Source organism: Maniola hyperantus, chromosome 2, assembly GCF_902806685.2.
Source record: "Maniola hyperantus chromosome 2, iAphHyp1.2, whole genome shotgun sequence".
Taxonomy (NCBI): domain Eukaryota; kingdom Metazoa; phylum Arthropoda; class Insecta; order Lepidoptera; family Nymphalidae; genus Maniola; species Maniola hyperantus.
In genome coordinates, this window is record NC_048537.1 from 11,011,403 (window position 1) to 11,032,632 (window position 21,230).

The 21,230-nt window shown below is 33.9% G+C and overlaps 2 protein-coding genes across 4 annotated transcripts in view; one reads left to right on the plus strand and one right to left on the minus strand.

Annotated features, from left to right (window-relative positions):
• LOC117991355 (uncharacterized) overlaps nt 1-7,342 on the plus strand; it is a 108,475-nt gene extending 101,133 nt beyond the window's left edge. For all 3 annotated transcript variants that reach the window (XM_069506349.1, XM_069506355.1, XM_034978933.2), the window contains one exon: nt 860-7,342. In XM_069506349.1, the coding sequence (XP_069362450.1) occupies nt 860-978 (119 nt within the window). In that variant the 3' untranslated portion in view covers nt 979-7,342. The remainder of the gene's footprint in view (nt 1-859) is intronic.
• Nucleotides 7,301-12,210, minus strand: LOC117991218 (uncharacterized). The gene is made up of 4 exons (XM_034978774.2): nt 12,036-12,210; nt 10,087-10,546; nt 9,397-9,530; nt 7,301-8,178 (listed from the first exon to the last, which is right to left on the minus strand). The coding sequence occupies exons 1-4, from the start codon at nt 12,061-12,063 to the stop codon at nt 8,039-8,041; spliced, it is 762 nt and encodes a 253-aa protein (XP_034834665.1). The 5' UTR covers nt 12,064-12,210; the 3' UTR covers nt 7,301-8,038.
• Nucleotides 12,211-21,230: the final 9,020 nt, after the last annotated feature.

Here is a 21,230-nt window from a genome sequence, read left to right on the forward strand (position 1 = left end):
GCAATCATAATAATGCTTCCATTTTAATGGCTCTTATTGCATACCTACATCAGTATTTTTATGCAGTTTCTAAATCTCTCGAATAGCTAGGTCATAATGTTATCTTAAACTAGCTTATTTCCGCGAGTATCGCGTAAACTAGGTACACAAACAAACCTCTTAGGGGTCGAATTGGCAAAAACCCTTTTTAGCGGATGTCTACGTCATAATAGCTATCTGCATGCCACAGCCCGATCCGTTCAGCAGTTTAAGCTGTGCGTTGATAGATTAGTCAGTCAGCTTTTCCGTTTATATAATCATTCAATATACTTGATAGAATCAACCAATATGGACTGTTTATTTCAAGTAGAATAATATTATCATCTTCAAGTGCTATAATCAAAACTATGTTGATTGCGAGTGCATTACGCACCTAATAGCTCCCCAAGGCATAGTTCACAGATCAGAGAAATAAAGCATATCCTCCATTTACATGCTAGTATTACGAGCTTTGTGTAGGGTGTGAAACCCTCCAAGGATATTAGAAACATATCAAGGAAAATAAGAAACGTTTCTTTATTTTCCCCACGCACGACATTTACATATTTCAATATTTCTATGAGGTATATCCCACATATACGACAGTTTTATGCGTTCGGATATCGAGTTTAGATATTTTGTTCTCCTTATTATCTCTAAATATTAACACGTATTTTTTCTCTACACGCTAACACATATTATATACACACCCTAGTGTTACCAGATATATTTCAACGGCGTATAGCGTTTCGAGGCAATCTGTAATAATAAATCGTGTAAGTAAGCTACCATGTCGTAGATTGGTTAAATCAGCGCCAGTATAACCTACCTTTTGTTACAGAGACTACTGTTGCGCTTAAAGGCGACGACGTTAACGGTCTATGGAGGAACAAACGAAGAGGATCGCTCTACAAAGGCATGGGAGTGCTTTGTTGCATGTCGCGCCCCAACTACCTCTGAGGGTGACATGTATCGCCTACGCGGCGGCTGAGAGTCACAGATTAAATTATACCAAAGAACTTATAAGATAAAATACCAGTGTAACAATAACAAAAACTTCAAGTGTTCATAAACTGTAAGTGAACGCGTTTAACTAAGTAGGAGTAAGAAATGATTGATTCATCAAGAGTAGAAATTAAAGGGTCCATTAGATTGCGAAGATTAGCGAAGCAACATGTGCTAGTTATATTTATGTTTTAAATACGTTGAACCTTCAAAACTAAAGTAACCTAATCCAAAATTCATAAATATTGAATTCTGAATTATCGATTCTGGTGCGCAATTAACGTCAAGATCGACTTTTGAAAGATTAAGATTGAAGTATCTCTTTAATGGCGGTAGTCAGTAGTCATCGATATAAATCAAAGGTAGGTGAACCGATTTGAAATAGCGTGAAGCATATTTCTGTATTTTTGGAGTGGGACACTTTTTTGTTGATGGTATATTAAAGCATAACATCTAAAGTAAATGTTTCAGTGAATGATATCAGTATAATATTATAATAATAAATTATTGTGTAAGATGCACGATATGCTTAAATCTAATAAATGAGATATTGTGAATAGCCTGGAGTGGGATCAATTGCGTTAAGTAGATTAATGATTAAACTTTATGTTGCACTAATTAGGCTGGGCGTAATTGGCTTCAACGCCTGAGCATCTAGCTGCTTTTGCGGCCATAGCATCTAAAAAAGAAGCTCAAGCTTCTCTATGGCAGCTATTAAATGCTCAAATGTTTCCATTCAGATGCCCCAGGTGGCCCTGCATCAAGTTAGAGGAGAAAGCAATTCTCCTAAAGGAGAATCACCAGCAAGTTGATCGGAGCATGAGCCACTCAGCTCGAAGCTGCGTGTACGTGGATAAGTTGAAAACTCGTTCCACGCCACGTATAATGAGTGGAAATTGAGCCGCTCAGCTCCCAGGTGCGAACACTCCTTTAGCTGCTAAAATAAATCAGGCGTTTATCAATACCGTATCCTGATTCTGGGATCACAGGATTTCAAGAACATCCGGATACATTGCAATCTTGTCAATACCACAGATTATCAATTTTCATCAATATTTTCCCTATACAGGATCATGGTATTGTGTATCGCGTGATGATATTGATAGTGTGATAGGCCTCAATGTGCGAATAGTACATGCCACATAAATACAGTCGCGAGCAAAACTCACCTACTTGTGATATATGCTACGAGCGATCTTAAGAACTATAATGACTAATGAAGAATAATGAAAATGGCACCATTTCTTCATTGGTCAATTAGTTTTTTAGATCACTCGTAGCAAATTATAAGTACCTAGGTGATTCAATGGTTTTGCTCGCGAGTGTACAATAACACAGTGGGTGGTATTGTGGCACAGATCTAGGGCGAATGCTACACACTCGATCTAGATCGGCGATATTTGGATCGAACCATAGTCTTAATAAACTAATAGACCTCTTATAACTACTTTTTTACCGTGCATTACCTATACTCACACGCGTACACCTAAGCACAGCAAATGGCGCTTGTTCATAAGGCATGAATTACTTACACCAGCGAATATAATCTCTGCGTACACTCAATAGCAATAATTAGTGTAGATTACCAACACTAATTATCACTATTGAGCCGATCTAGATTGGGTGTGTAGCATCCGCCCATGTGGTATGCGGGATCTTGCGAGACAACATTTTGTAGCGCGACACGTAGCATCCGCCACAAGGGTCACGTCAGTTTTGTCGCACGGCAGCGCAACTCAGGGCCCGACGGCGAATACTGAAAAATTAATTGGCCATTCTAATATTAAGTGGGTACTTTGACTTTATTTTCTAGAATTCCAAAGATTAAATAAATCGTTAAGGTTAGGTAATTAATTACCTTTTAAAATTCTTTCCAGTATTCGGAGGTTAAGACGCTAATGTAGGCTAGCGGAGAGCGACTACACAAGCCACCTATCCTGCTTATTGTATCTAGATTCTAGATGGTACTTGCATTAGCAATTTTTTTAACTAATTTTTATCATAAAGCTAATAAAAGACTTATTTACATAATATATAAATTATAAGTACCATGATTATATAAAAATCTTAAGAACATTGATTTATTTGATTTATATATTACAACGATCGTAAAACAAGTAATCTAATCTGAGCAGTATACAAATGTCAAAATCGGTCAAACGTGAGTTGGATTCACACAGGATGGGTGCCGCACCATCGTACAAGAAATAACATTGCATAACGTGATTGAAATAACGTGCAAACTGTGGAACCAACTCCCATCGGCGGTGTTCCCACTAGATTATAACATGGGGTTATTCAAGGGGCGGACCAACAAATTCCTAAAAGGCCGGCAACGCATCGGCGGCTCCTCTGGTGCTGCAAATGTTCATGGGCGGCGGTAATCACTTAACATCAGGTGACCCGCCTGCTCGCTTGCTCGCTATATCTATTAAAAAAAAAAAAAAAAACATTTTTTATATATTAAATTTTCATAGCGGTAATTATGAAAATTTTAGAATTTGTTCTTATAGCGGCAATAAAAATACACATTTTGTGAAAATTTCAAGTCTCTACCTACTATGGTTCACGAGATACAGCTCGCTAACAGACGGACGGACGGAAGAACAGATAGATGGATGGACGGACAGACGGACAGACGGACGGGCAGCGAAGTCTTAGTATTAGGGCCTCGTTGGCACCCTGTGGGTACGGAACCCTAAAAAAACAGATCTCAGCGGGCTTGTGCCTTGGCTGTAGGTTTCGATCACTGTATAATTTATGTTTTAATCTCTCACCTTGTAACAGCTTATAGAAATCGTTTACGCCTGAAATACACAAAACGCGCGACGAATTGTATAGAAACAAAATATATCTCGAAGTCGAAGCACAACTGTCATCATTCTACAGCGTGTGGCGGTAACGAACTATATTATATTATTAAAACTTCGAGGAGCCACGTTGGGCACATTTCGTCGCGCGTTGAATGTGTTTCAGGCTATAAAACTTCAAAAGCTATGATTTTTGAAGTCTACCTATTATCATCACGCATGATAAAACAATTATATATTGATAATAATTTTGTCAATTGAACATGATACAATTATTTTAGATCTATCAACGTATATACCTATTTGTTCTACGTTATAACTATTATTGTACTTATACATTTTAAATCAATATTATTTAAAATTACCATTTCCATATTCTCTGAATAAATGATATACATGAATAATGATTATAACACAAATATCAAGTTTTTCTATAATATTTAAGTTAAATAGTGAAACTATGTCCTATTTTCTCGTCTTCCAACATCAAATCTAAAGATGCAAAAGATCTCTTAGACATTTAATTAATAAATACTGAGAATTATAAAAGTCACCTTACCCCTAGTTATAATATTACATATATAATGTTATTTAAGAAAAGTTTATTAATACACTATGCCAGCAGATAACCTGGATAAGATACAAGAAGCCTATAAATTTAAGCTACCTGCTGATATAGTTTAATTATGATCTTCATTTAGTATTTTATCTAAAAAAAATCAGAGACTCCCTTTGTACTGATTCTCACCGTACACCACTGTTCTTTGTCCTAAATTAAATAATACAAAAGCAAATTATTTATTTATAGAGTCGTATTATTGTGCCTGATGATTTGTCCATTATTTATATTTTATCATAAAGTACGCTTATGTCCAAAATACTTATGTTTAGATCAAAGTTAATAAATATTTAAAAGTTGTTTTATCTGCACAATATTATTAGATATCTATTTATTTAATATTTTTGTAACGAAGTAAATTACAACATAACTAAAGGTGAGTCTATATTTGACATGATTAAATGTAAGAAAACATCGTTATATAACAAGTTTAATAGTATAAACGCGTTATAAAATATTTTGCGACTTTATGTGTAACTATAATATTATCATGAAGGTAAACCTTAACCAACATATTATTGTAAATGTAGCCATAAATTGTGAAGTGTATAGCATTCTTTATTCAATGTCGCCACGCGTATTATAATATTAGGTATATAGGGTATATTACGTGTAAATGTTATATTACAAACAATGTGAACATATTATGATAACAAAGTTAGTTACGAGGTATTATAGTCTGGACTCACCTTTTAGTAGATAGTCGACTTAAAATAAATAATCATGAACTATTCCATACTGACGACTGCAAGTCAAACCCGGAATGCTTTGTAATTGTATTTTTATTTTATTAGTTCTTAAGTATGGCCTAGTCAAAATTAGAGTATAACTTAGCTTGCATATTCTAGTCAATTATTGTTTAAGTCCCAAAATGTAATTATCAAAGGATCAATTACTATTAATATTTATATTTACTTAGTCATGTAGGTAATTAATATAATTTAAATATTGACATTTATTAATCTACAGAAGTATATTTAATTAGATATAGATAATAATACTATTTCATTCAAGAAGTTATATGAAACACAGTATTTACCATTTAAATATTGCTTTAATAAAATTTTACACGTGATTCACTGTTGCGGTATACTTATCAACCGTAATATCTACTTAGATCCATTATATTGAGAGCATGATATTATGTATTAATTGTAAAACATGAACGGTACGTTCAAGACGTTATATCGGACAAAAATATCATGGGGTTTCCTCTATTTTTTAGGGTTCCGTACCTCTAAAGGAAAAACGGAACCCTTATAGGATCACTTTGTTGTCTGTCTGTCTGTCTGTCTGTCTGTCTGTACGTCTGTCTGTCTGTCTGTCCGTCTGTCTGTCAAGAAACCTACAGGGTACTTCCCGTTGACCTAGAATCATGAAATTTGGCAGGTAGGTAGATCTTATAGCTGACATTTGGGGAAAAATCTGAAACCCGTGAATTTAGGATTAGATCACACAAAAAAAATTAAATTGTGGTCATGAACTAATAATTAGTATTTTCAACTTTCGAAGTGAGTGACTATATCAAATGGGGTATCATATGAAATATCTTCACCTGTACATACTAAAACAGATTTTTATTTATTTTTATGCATCATAGTTTTTGAATTATCGTGCAAAATGTCAAAAAAAATACGACTGTAGTACGGAACCCTCATTGCGCGAGCCTGACTCGCACTTGGCCGGTTTTTATTTCTGTTTACTGTGTATGATAAAGTTGGGTATATATTTCTAAGATCATGTTCAAAGTTTAAAGTGTACCTAAGTATTGATTTGTGAATTTTTTTACCCAGTTGCGTAAATATACAACAAGAAAATAAAATGTGGTCGTCAGTCAATCAAAGTCCAACATTGTTGTACCCATTTACTCGATATTAAACAATAATCCTCTTTCACGTCACTTGCAGAAGGGTGCGACCCGGGCTTTCGAATCGTATTTCCTTACATAAAACTTGGAATGTTTGTATTTAACCTATCTCTTAAGGAATTACCTTGAAACCATGGCCGATCAAAAGTAAATTTACAAAAAAATATTTATAAATATATATCTGCTCAGCAATCTTAGCGTCACCATGGTACAAAAATATAGTATCTAACGTTAAATCGTTAACAGGCAAAGAAAGTGTAATACTGTATTAAAAAATTAATTTAAATTAGTTTTAAATTCATATTTCAAATTTTAATTGAAATTGAATTAATTTTTACAATGGTTACCGAACTATAAAATGGAGCTGTACAATTTTATTGCTTCATTCCCATTCGTTGCTCTCAAATTAAAACATCGTAGGCTCTGCTGAGCGCGAAGTATATTCATAAAAACCAATATATTTTGTGTGCGCAAACAACAGTGCGAAGGGAATGTCATTAATCAGCACAAATATAATATAGGATTCACACTAATTGTAGAACACCAAACATTAATAATGCACCATTTCACATATTATTGTATATTGAAATTGTTTAATAGAAAGGGCGAATTTAGAAATATGTTACAATAGTAGATTGTGATACAATGGTGGAAAGTTGGTTATTGCAAACGAGCTGTCATTAACAAGCCCGAGCCGAAGGTGAAGGTTTTTTAATGTCACGAAGTATTTCAAATTTTTCATTATCGTTATAGATTTTGTCATTAACAGATAAGAGAAAAATATTTAAAATAAATCAATTTTCTCAGGAAATAATATTTTTTATTATCCTAGATGTAATATCACTGATTTCATATGGATAAATTAATCTTTCTTCATAATACGTCGCCCGGTAAATAAAATGTATAATTATGGGAAATTCGTCCTTTTTATAAAATACTTCAGATATGTATAAATAGTATTTTAGTTTATACATTCATTACATAAGTAAATTCTAGTCAAACTATTTATTAATAACTTAATAGAAATTCAAATTTTACATACATAGGTACCTACTTAATTGTAATACAGGAGTAAACTATTTATATTGATGCACTTATTAAAGTGATGACTGTGATATACTCTTAATAAATTATAGAAAACATGCATTAGTAAAGCATTTAAATCCATAATGAAGTTTTATTATTTTATAATTTAATCTTACTTATATTACAAAATATGTGAAAGTCTAGATTGTCTGAATGTCCACGAAACTATGACAACCGATTTGGCTGAAATTTGGAATGGGAAAAATGTCAGAGGCTACTTTTGAAATCCAGGATTTTCCTCGGAATTTTTAAAACCTATATCTATGTGGATAAATTAGCGGGGATCATCTAGTCTAATAAATTATTAACCTAACCCACATATTAAGCTAACATCGGACGTGAAACATCTGCCTACAATATTAAGTAAGTAGGTAAAAATTAAAGTTTGTTTATAATTTTATTATAGTTGTATTAAATTATCTAGCCGTTGTCTACAACTTCATATGCTCGATCTGAATTTATCTTTAGATATTTGTCAAGATCGGTGCAGCGGTTAAGTATTAAAAAAATAACACTTACAGTTTTGCATAATTATTATACACAATTAATTACGAAGAACTTAAAGATAAGCTAAAATGATATTGTTATCATTTTCTAGGTAGAAGAAAAATTTTAAACAACAGAAAGTGCTACTTATTCTCTCTCAAATATATCGCCACGATGGCCGATGTAAGGTATTGGAGTCCGACCTCCACCGCCGCCGCCGCCACCGTATTCTGCTCGGGATCTCTTCGGTTTGGAATCACGCTCTATTGAACTTTTTTCCTCATACTCTGTAAATATGTAAATAACACATCTCATTAGTTATTGAAAATAGAATGTTGTAAAATTATTATTGAGGCAACAATGTCAAATGCTACGCCGCACCGGTGCAGTGCTACGCTTGAAAAAGTAGGTAACTGAAGTCCATACTTCCTAGTGACTTCTTACTGAGTGATTCTGGAAAAATCTGAGTAGAGAGAACCCCGCGCAGTGATGGCAGATAGCCTATTATCACAGAACTACTACTACTACTATGGTGTTAATTGTGAAGAAGATGCAACGTGACGCCAAATCGATAGTCTGAAAAATATGACTATGTCCACAATTCACGATTCTATAAAAAAACCGGCCAAGTGCGAGTCAGACTCGCGCACCGAGGGTTCCGTACTCGGGTATAATAATAATAATAATAATAATAATCTTTATTATCTTCTTAATAAAATATACGTAATAAATCCTAATTTCCACAAAACCAAACATTCACCGCTATCCAACAAGTTAATCTATTGATGTAAATTGTTCACGATGAAATATTGAGGGTATTATCGCGTTCATGTAAATTAACTCCAAATCACGATTTTCATTTTACTATTCGCATGCCAAAGGCACTGATAAGTAATTTAATTATGCAATCTAAATCAGTTCAATTGAAAATGAAAATATAAAAGGAAGCCTAATACCATATAGGTAGAGACCGAAACAATTTTCTTTTTAATTTTTATTGCATATACTACATGCTGAATTTGAATGCAACTTGGCATACTAATAGCTAATATTTTAAGTTAACATTTGGGACATATCTTATCCCGAAAACGTTGGGTTTCCTTAGGAATAGGGAATGAACATTTTTGTCAATGTTGGTTTATAAAAGGTTCATAACTCTGTCAAATATATGAACCGATTTTGACAATGCTTTTTTCCAAAGGATGTACTGTCAGGTCCTAAAAGATTTGAAGAATTGGAGATGAAGGGTGGAAGTAGTTTATTTTAAAACTAGTTTAGTTCTTGACTCACTTATTGCGGGTAATAAATGGATTGAAATATAATTACGAAACCATTTGGTGAAAAGTAGGTAGGTACTGTACAAATTCTAAAGTCTGTCCACGACAAAAGTTTTGCTAAAGTCGTCTACAATAATTGTCGTTAAGTCTGCATTTCTTTTAATTCTGAAGTATCAAAAGATCTTCAAGCAAAAAAGAAAGCATAGTCATTAAATGATGTTTGCTTACTTTCGTTTGAATCTCGCATTCGTCTTCGATTATTATCTTTTACTATGAAGCCTTTATATTGACGTTTCTTTTGGATACGATCTTTAAGCGAATACTTTCTTGAGGTGCTAGGTTTTGCAAGTACTGATGATACCCTAAAAACATTTAAATATTAGCCACTAAAAATTAAAGTAAAGGTGTAATTTAATTTATCACAACCGGCATTCAACATCATTATCAACCCATCGCCGGCTCACTACTAAGTACGGGTCTCCTCTCAGATTGAGAAGGGTTTGGCCATAGTCTACCACGCTGATTACGGATTAGCAGACTTCACAAACCTTTGAAAACAATATGGAGACTTCTTAAGGCATGCAAATTTCCTCACGATGTTTTTCATCACCGTTAAAGCAAGCGATACTTCATTGCTTAAAAAGCGCATAACTCTAAAAAGTTAGAGGTTAGAGGCGACCCCGGGATTGAACACCCGACCCACGAATAAGAGGCTGATTACTTAACCACAATGCTAACTAGGCTATCACACGTTACTACACAATAAAGTTCGATTTTTAAAGAATCTGGAACGATTTAAAATTCCGTTACTAAGTACATAATAAACATCGTTTAAGTATTTAGATCGATTTTTAAAGAATTTGGGAAGATTTCAAATTGTGATACCTACCTACACATTTTCAATTTTTTTATACCTACATGTTGCTTAGATTTTTAACATCTGACTCAGTTATATCAGCATCTGGATCAAGTACTAAGTAGACTTTAGAGTAGTCACCAAGATCATTAACACCATCTTCTTGTTCCTTGTCATTCAAAAGATAATTTTGTTTCCTTGGAGTATAAACTGACGTCAACCACGCAGGCTTAACATACAGAATCTGCGTCCACGGCCAATATCGATGCCTATCCTTTCGATATTGTTCATTCATGAGAAGTTCCTTATCTTTGTAAGGGAACCCTATTTGAACTTGCGGACTTCGAGCGATGTTTTCAAGCAATTCTTGAACATCATCACCATCGTATCCGTCCCTCTCTAGTGATTGATCCAAAGGCGAACGTTGAAGAGAAAAGCCTTTTCTGTATAGCTTTGTGTTTTTTATGTCGGAATCCTTCATTCCATTTATGCTGCTTATGTAGAATATAGCCACTGCTATCGCTATAAATAAACAAATAAATTAATAAATAAGTGAATTATCATAAACTAGCTTTAGCCCGCGACTTCGTCCGCGTGGACTACAAAACCCCTATTTCACCCCTAAGGTTGAATTTTCAAAAATCCTTTCTTAGCGGATGTCTACGTCATAATAGCTATATGCATGCCAAATTTCAGCCCGATCCGTCCAGTAGTTTGAATTGGGCGTTGATAGATCAGTCAGTAAGTCACCTTTTCCTTTTAAATATTTAGATTTGTGAGACATAATATTGTAAGCACAAAACAAAGTGATTTAGGGATAACTTGGGATGGAATTCGGTATAAGTAGTTCTAGTTTGCTACGATAATAATCTTTAGTTTTGTAGATATGATAAACGGTATGAATATATGAATAACCTAAGCTTCTAGGCAAACACAAAGCTAATAAATTATATATTCCCAACACAACAGATTTAATTAAGATGTTACTAAGTTACCATTGGTAGATAGGTACATACGAGTAACAGCTGATTCGACTAGGTAATAATGCGCAAACCACTCAGTGATTGGAAGTTAGGTACACTGTGGTAGTACCTAACTGGAAAATTGGTTTAGTTTTCTCATGTCACGTACTTGGAGCTAAAGAAACTCTGATTAATGGCTACAAATGACTACACACCGAGCAAGCGACATTAGTATGTATAAGTAGGTACCTACCTAAATTTAAGTTAATTGATAAAAAAAATTAGGGTACTCAAATATAAAAAGTAACTCAGTATAATATTTTCGATAAAAATTACAAAACCTCAACATATTTTACTCTTAATAAGATTACCCAGCTAAGCTTTCTTTATCCTTTAATTTAAGGGAAAATAGGGTCCTCCAAAAAAGTAAACAATATTTAACCCAGCGTAATAGAATTGGTATAAAAGCTTAAGCACATTTCAGATTCATTTAAGAGCTTTAGACATGAAGACGTACATTTTAAATGAGGATTTTAAAGTAAATCCCCTGAACTTAATCGGATAACTTAGGTATACTTTCAATGCATTAGTATGAAGTCCTGAAAGCCAAAAGGTTACGATTACGAGTACTTTGTCCTTTGGTAACTTAAAATACTATAGGAAAGTATTTCAGACCAGTCCTAAGCTAACCAAACCCACAGGATTTTCGTAAAAAAATTATCTTCACCGTCTTCAATCGTGTCCTCTCAGAATGAGAAGCGTTTGGCCATAATCCACCACGTTGGCCGTCACGAAAAATATACTCTTACATTAATTTACTAACAAGCTATCTGCTAACATATTTTGTCCTGATCACACCTTTAACTTTTTTTAATTAAGTAGTTATAGCCAATATATTAATTACAACGGTAACAAAGTGTGCTAAAATAATGACTGTGACAGGTAGAGGACGAGGTAATTCCATAAGACGTGATCCGTATATTGCCAGCGCAAATGGAACAACTAAAAAACAAGATTAACTAATATTAAAGTAGGAGTTTCTTACTTACCTAAGGAAAACATCGCTAAAGCAGACATTGAGTACGGTGCTAAAACGAATTGTTGGAAACAACTCTGAGTGTAATCAGCGCGAATTGCTCAGTTTCCACGCTAATTTTCAATTTTCATTTTCTCTTATCAAATCCGAATCCGTACCGTTTGCATAGTTTATGAACCAAGTATACCTACCTACATATCTACCCAAGTGAAAATGTCCGGTAATAAGGGTTGATATGCCTTAATTTAATCGTGCTGTATCTATCATGACCTGTATATTAGGTACTAGCTTTTGACCGCGACTGCGTCCTCATGGGTTTAGGTTTTTGAAAATCCCATGGGAACTCTTTGATTTTCCGGGATAAAAAGTAGCCTAGTAGTTTCCTGCCATGTACCTATAACAAAAAAGGTAAGAAGTGAATAGGCTTCTTCCTAAGCAAGCGTACTATGCATGATTTTCGTCAAGTGCCAGCTTATCTCGCATTTAAAAAAAAATACATTCCAATTTCACGTTTTACTCAAGAAATTATTCCATGTGCAAGACTCAAGTGAGAATGTTAAAATTAAAATGATGCTAGGAATTTCCGCATAAGTAGATATAGATTTAATGTAACTACCTACTTATTTCCTTTCAAATGCATGAATTTTCGTTCACTCTACTTTGTGTCTGTTGCAATTTTGCGGTTAGACGCCGACTAGCGGCTTAATTAAATCTGTTGCATTTGATACAAATTCTTTGAAAAGCTTTATGTTATCTTGCGGTAAAATTATTACTAGCTTACTACTAGGTAGGTATATACCTACTTTTAACTTTATCATTTTGTTGGTTGAAACTTGACTACGGTGAACCAAAAGATAGGTAGATTAATATTATACTTATTCCTTATTATTTCCGTAATTATTCATCCAAGTGTTTTCCCCTTTTGGGCCGCAATTTTGATAAAATGTCGTTCGGCCTTGTCTTATTTTCCGCCACAGCTACCAGAAATTCATCCAAGCCAGAAACTAATATGGCAGATACTGGCAGATATGACGGATGAAAGCAAGAAAAAAATATAAGTGGTAGATGCAACCGACTATTCGAAAGTACTTGTAAAAGTTTATTTGAATAAAAAAGATTTTTATTTTTATTTTTTAAGACAAAAATAAAGAGATGATATAAATTAAATAGGTAATCGAGTTTGTTACAAAATAATTCTCTATATCAATGCCAAATAAGCCTTATTTGATATCATACTCGTTTTTTTTATTAGGCATCTGAATACCTTATTTAATAAGGTATAGGTAAGGTACGCAAGTAGGCCATAATATGTAGATTTCTAATTAAAAATTAACCGTTCTACCACAGCGTTATCTTTAAAAGAGTTGCTGTACCTAGTCGAGATTTAGTTTTTAACCAACTACTAGGTATAGAATCAAACTTAACGGCTAGTAAGATCGAAGATTGTTCACATATTTTAAACATATTAAGTTTGAAAATCTTCAGCCATTAATCGTAAAACTTAAACTCAAACAATGTTGGTAAACTTCACCCCGAAACATCTACCCTCTCGCGATATTGTACCATAGACAAGCAGCTGATTGATGAGTACCTATTTCGGAGACTTTGTAGATAAAATCAGTTTGTTTAGTTTGTCATAATAACGCCTATCGCAGACAACCTATAATAATAGATCTGACAAAAGTCGGCAAAAATAGAACAAGGGATTACCTAACTACTTTATTGCTGACGTCCCAAAAAAAGCAGTCCTACAAAAAGGTATAAAATCGGAAGCCACCAACACCGCTCTTCATGTTTCACCGCCTAAAGACGGCCATTATCGAAAAAATCCAATGAAAGATTAGCAAAGAGGTGTTACAGAAATATCAGAAGGGGTAGAGTTGCAACTTTGACCCTTCATTTATTCTATAGAACAGGTAAGCCGACAAATGCGAAGTGCGAGGCTGGAGCACATTATGCACGCTGGTATTTTAGCGTGAATTCTAAAATATCATAATAATCTGAAATTCTGAAAACATCGGAAGAATTGGGTTTTATTATATTAACATAATTTTAGATTTTAGGTACTTTTGAATACTCTGTTAGGTTTTTAAAGTTTTATACCTACCTAAATCTCAGCAATAATTTGCCCTACTGGGGGAGTATTTTAAATTAATAAGTGACTCGCTCCTTCTTCATATTTTTTAAAGAATATTAGGCATGACGTAAGCATGACTTACTCGTATATAGGTGCCACTTTATAATTGAATTAAAGAACACTCTCAGAGCTTAGACCGTTAAGAAGTCTGAGGTCGAAAGCCCCGGGATTGAACCCACACATAAGAAATCAATGCGTTAACTACTAGGCACCACTTGTTCCTTTTTATAAATTAGAAAATAAACTGCATAGCTTAAGTACAAAAAGCTAAAAAATAATGCACCTAGGTGTAAAGTGCGCTCAATTCGAGATCGATGCTGTGTGGCATGGTACATTTTGGCGTGGCGAGGTCCAACTCGTCTGCAGAAATTAAAGCTTGTATACGCGGACATATTTTATTTTAAAACTACCTACCTACATTTGTTCATAATAGTTACACATCTAGAATATTAGACTAAGTATTAACTACAGAGGAATGTGCAGTGCTCAGACAAGCCGCCAAGCGCTTACGAGCATGAAGAAACCAATATTGTAAGCGTTTTTTCTTTTTGTGTGATAAAATTAAAAAAAAAAAAAAAAAAAAATTTGAAATCAGATTCATCCTGGTTAGCTATTTTATTCGTTGAAAAGCCAACCTTAAACAATACGCTGAAAAAGCTCGCTATATTTTCCATCAGACATGAGGCGAATAAAAAACAAAAGATACTTTCCGAATTGAAACGTATAGTGGTGGACGCCTGCCAAAACGCATTTGCTGCACTCTTCGAATAGATTTCGTATAGCATCTCTATAAGTATATTAAAATGAATCGCTGAATGTGTTGCTAATTCTTTTTTCATAATATTCCTTGAAGTACGAGGATGGGTCTTACGGAGAGAAAATTTAAAAAAAATTGAATCTACTGTTAGGCGGTACGAAGTTCGCCGGGACAGCTAGTAGAATATAAAAATGTGAAATATGAATTTTAGTTTACTTTGAATATAATATAATAAATAATATTTTTATTGGCCAAATCATTGCGAAAAATCAATAAAATTAACGACATATGAATACTCTGTTTTTTAGGATTATTGATTCAATAAAGGAATTTATATTGCAAGCAAGAACATAAAGATAGATGTCTAATTACATTTGACAACATTGTATTGTAATGGATGACCTACAATTTACAAAGTTGTTTGACTCAGAATTGATGAGGAACTTTGATACCTACTATATGAATCAACTTCAGTCTCTGACTGCTCAAAACTGCAGATGTGTTATCTTTTGTTTATCTTTTCTCTAAATAGTAGGTAAGTACGTATCCATTAAACTAATCTCATGTTCGTCTGTCTTTTGCTTATACTTAACTTTTAAACTTCTTGGAGAATTTCAGTGTGATTTTCGTAATCATTTAGATAATTTCATGAGGAAAGTGTATACCTTTGCAACATAGTTACATTTTATTTTGGTCTTTAGCCTTGGCCTGCCGTACAAAGCCAGGGCGAGTCACCATGTTTTGACAAATGAAACTTCTAGGTTGACCTATCTAACATTTGCGATAAACAGAAAATGGAAAACCCTGTGGGAAATCAAACAGTGTCCAACTTGGCAATCGATTTTGAATAATTTTATTATTTTCACACACTCGATTTGCCTATGAGAGGTTGAAATTCAGCAAACTTATTATAAAACTGTAATTAGATTTTCTTTTTTATAATTTTTGTCTGACTGACCACGCATCACGCTGAAACTACTGAATGGATTTGAATTCAACGTGGCACGCGTACTTATATGTACTACACTACTAAATGTTTAGGATATTTTTATCATTTAAATAAGGTTACGATGAGACGAGGAGGGCCTTTTCATCATAATACCTATAATGAATTTGAAAAAAAAAAATTTGCCAGCAGTTTCTCAAAATATGCATAATAATATTTGACAGGATATTTCAGAAGTGCCCAAAAGCATATTTTATAGAACGAAATACTCTAGAACTCATTTATCTGCAATAAAATATTATAAATTGCGGCACAGCAGAGTTTTCCGTGTTAAACGTCCGTTAACGCAAATGTTCGTGTAGGATCATTAAACACACACGCCAGGTTCGTTGTTCCACTGCGCGGCACGGTGTTGCCCCTGTTTCACTTTGCATACTAACATGACGTTCCCCCTTTTTTTACGGGCATTACATTTTTACGGGCGACGTAAACGTCGCCCGTAAAAATGTTTGTTGAACGAATGAATACGTTTTGGAACTTAGGAATTGTTTAATTTTATAAGTAACTAGATGATGCCCGCGACTTCGTCAGCGTGGACTTAGGTTTTTGAAAATCCCGTGGGAACTCTTTAATTTTCCGGGATAAAAAGTAGCCTATGTCCTTCCCCGGGATGCAAGCTATCTCTGTACCAAATTTCGTCAAAATCGGTTGAGCCGTGAAAATCTAGCAGACAGACAGAAAGACAGACACACTTTCGCATTTATAATATTAGTTATGATTCTTATATTCCATTGTCCTTGGTGACATTGAGAAATTTTCGACCTTCATCGATATTCAATCGATATTTTAATGATTTGGGTTTTTTACTGTGGTATTTATTTATTTATTTTTATTTTTCATGTACCAAAATTATAGTTATAAAGCTATCATTAGCTGCGCCTTAATAGCTTTTTATTTTTTTCATTATAGGCAAACGCTTGACCATAATTACACCTGATGGAAAGTGATGATGCGGCCTAAGATGGAACGCGTTTACCTAGAAGGTGCCTATTCACTCTTGTTTAATAATTTTTACTGAAATTAGGCGAAAATTTTAATTACTTAGTCTTGGAAGATCATCATATAAATAAAGATAGATTTCTAATTACATTTGTATGTACCTACTCTCTTAAATAATGAGTAAGGAAACTTAGTACCTACGCTCTTAAATAATGAGTAAGAAAACACTGTCATTAGTCTTGACTTTTGTTATAATAAGCGTAGTGTAAAGGCCAAAAGCTTTTGTTTCATATTTTCACGTTCCTCTGAAACTAATGACCTACAACCCCGAATTCATTGTTGCAGAGGATTTATATTTAGTATATGGTACCAATGTTTTACTAAAGGTAAAAGGACAGCTAGCACATCTAGCCCTTTGTCTCTAAGTAAAACTCAAAATCTATTTTCGTTCATACTACACTAATTATGTCAACAAAATATTACAATATGAACCAATTACATAAATTGAATCATATGAATGTGGGACGCAATGTGCATGTTGTCATATCAGGGGGACACCATCAAGACCGGGAGCTGCAGCAGAAATAGCTGAAAACGGCAAGTGGCGCTATTATGCCTCTCTTATCGAGAGTTGTATTTTTGTTCCGTTTGCCGTGGAGACCCTGGGGAAAAGTCTGTCATTTTTCAAATTATTCCCTGAAAATTTTGGTATTTAGACTTTTCAAGTTATATCCGTGAATTTGGTGTTTGAGCTTTCGGTTAAGAACGAAAAATACGTAGTTTCAGTATTTTTGGAAATTCCATCCCTTCGCCGATTTTCTAAAATTCCACTATGAGCGAAGCCGGGGGCATCAGCTAGTGTGTTCATATATAACGACACACCTTCCTATTTATTGGTATCTGAACTGACTGAATGTCGGAAATTAACCAGTAGATTGATGTTAATCGAAAGCCACATGCGATAATTTCTCATTGGCACGGTGCTTAACGACGCCAAATTCGATGAAACTCTTAATTGAACTATTTCCCTACGGAAACTTGACCCATTAGCAAATCCTCCATCACTCATCGTCTTTTCAAACGATAAGTTTAGAGACTTCTACTATAGAACATAATCATTATGACATAGTACTACGTACCTACTGAGGTTTCTTGCAAGGATTTCCACAGGTGTAGAAAATGATGTGAATTACAAAAGAAACCATGTTATGTCTATGAATATTTAGGTTTATTTTTAAAATCTTAAAGATATTATAATAGTTTTTTATACATAATATACCTACAAATTTTCTAGATCACCTCTCTGGAGCTGTAACTTCATCATAGACATGTGCACTGTTACATTTTTCGCAGATCATTATAAAATTCTGTAACAAAATTAACAGTAATTTAATGCAAATCCTTAATTTCTAACTCAAAAAATTAGCAAATTATTTTAGCTATTTAAAGTGCGGTAAGTTGAGATTACAGACCAGTTGGGTCTGTAATCTCAACAATTATTAACAGTCATGATCCAAAAACCAGGGAGACAGTAGAGATATTATTCAAAAGTGAATATTTTTTCAGGCAAATTAAAAATTGAGTTAGGTAGGGAGGTAAATTACCATATTGTACTGTTGCCGTAAAAGATCCATAGCCGTATGAAAGTGATATTCCGACTTCCCACCATGTTTCTCCATGAGTAGCACAGACTTCCAGGCCAGTTCTTCCATCTGAGCCAACGTGGTAGGTTCCGTATATTTCAGTTCGTCACGGCGTCGACCAAACCTAGCTCCCCAGTTGTGATGGTTTCGAGGAGGTAAAGGACCACGGACATTGGCTATTTCCGCCACGGGTCTCCCTGCCTGATCGTTGGGACGTATTAAATTCACCATTACTATAATATTACTCGTATATAGGTACATCAAATCTAGATACTTCTTATGACAACTCTATCACGGATAATGAAGTAACGAAAGGTATCCCGTCTATATACTCAATTTTAAGATATTTAACTAATTATTTAACAAGCATTAAATTACCAAAACACATTATTTCATTAATTAGAATTCTATTATTTTATTATAATTTCTTATTAAGTATCATTATTTAATTGGTCTATACTTAATTTAGGGAAATGTAAGACCTAACAATTACCATTTGTCCATGTTTTAAAAAAAACCGCTAATTATTTGTTCTACTAATTAGACTGTTATTAAATTTTTACAAAGTAAACAATTTGTAGGACGCTGTTTAACAATGTATTATGAGGAATAATATAATAAGTCCGGAGGATAATTAACAAAAGAGGTGGATATTCAATTCACTGAGATTCTTTCCAAATTAGCACCAATTTAGTAATTTGTCCACTTAGGTATACCTACCTACTTTCGTCTTTCATACTTTCTTTCATCAATCTACTCGGATATTTTCCAAAATACTACCTTACTTCTAAAGTGAAGGATAGGTACAGTAATGTAATTGCAAACATCGATGTTTGTAGAGTTCTCATTCCGTAGCGAAGAATATTAAGCAATTCAGTTGCGACACTTTATGTCGAAAAGATGGGTCACATCGCGTCAACTCTGGCGCTATGTGCTTTGGGTAAATACTAAGTTTTGAGATTGATCTTAAATGTACGCTGCCTGTCCTGATAGAATTACCAAGCGATTTTCGTAGCAAATGAGAAATCTTCGCAAGTAGCTTACCGTATTAATATTGTGTTAGATACAATATTACATATTCACCTACCTAAAATTTATATTATGAGAGCGCTAATTGCCAGTATTTTTCAGGAATTCTAATTACCCTTTCACGACTAAAACGTTAAGCGATATGGCACTATAATCTAACGCCAACTAAAAACAATTCATGGAACATCAATGTCATTATTAATTAATGCACTGCATTATAAAAAAATGCAATGCAATCTCTTGATATAATATATTCTGTTTTCTGTAAATATTTCGAGAAAAAGCTTCAACTAATTAAGCACCTAGGTGAAAAATTAATTTTTTTGAAATAAATTTTTTATTCAATTGTCCGAAATAAACATTTTTCCGAGGCAACGTTTCAAGTCGGCGCTTTGTTTGATCTCTTCTTGTTTTACCAAAATTCAAATTTGCATTTGGAACCTGAATAAAGCATTGCCTCAATTATTTCGCATTTATAATTTTCAGAAACCAGGTCGAGGGTGCTTTAGACAAGAATAAACTTGAAAAGTTATGCATAATAATTTCCAAAATAGGTAGGTAGGTATACATACTTATTCAAATACTTATACTAACTGAATATTTTCAGTTACAGTTAACCGTTAGGTAATCTCTTAAAATCCTAATACTAAGAAAAGCGTTTTCCTTGGCGGACTTTACTTCAAACCTCTCTTTTTGTCTTTCTGGCGAGGCGAACAGGTCGACACACCCGTACGTCATCTGCGCTATTCCGGGTTGCGGTCCCCACCCCGATTACCGTGTCGACCTGTCGCGAACTATAGGTAGGTACCTAGGTACAACATTGGGAATTTTTTATGTTGACGGTGGATTTGGGGTAAAATCGAACTTCAAGTGGTTACCCTATTTTTTATACCTATCCACCTAATGAAAATTTTGCACTTTTTTATATTTACAAAGGAAATAGGCTTAAAAGGGCTAAATAGGGCAGGAAGTCTTACATTATAAAATGTATTGTCCTGATTTATAAACTTAATTATGTAATTAGAGCCTCAATAGCTCAACTGATAAAGGAGTGGACTGAAAACCGAAAGGTCGACGGTTCAAATCCCGCCCGTTGCACTATTGTCGTACCTACACCTAGCACAAGCTTCACGCTTAGTTGGAGAGGAAAAAGGAGAATATTAGTCATTTAACATGGCTAATGTTCTTATTAAAAAATAAAATAATAATAATAAAGGCTTTTCATTTATCAATTGCTAAGTGCTCTGAAATCAGAGTAAGTACTTATTTCAAAAAACTTTAGGGTTTAGTGAGGGCGAAATTCTATCAAAACGAAGGTAGGTAAAACCAAAATCGTTAGTGGAAACACTGTTTCTGAGTAGGTAAGCAAACTTGTGTAAATACGTAAATACCATTATTAATACTTAATAGGTATTTCCTGCATACTATTACTTATTATTATTAATAACATTTACCTATCTATTGTTTCTTTGAACACCGCCGTATAGCTCAGTTGTTTGCAATGTGCGCAATAAAATGAAACGTAAATTAAAAAATTAAAAAAAATTAAACGAAAAGCCTTTCAACCGTGATTTTGCGTTGAATAAATTTATTGCCCATCTGGTGTGAGCGTTCTGAGCTTAATGATTATTATTAACTTAATAAATCCATCTATATGTACCTAGCATACCCTATAGGTTTCTTGACATACAGACAGA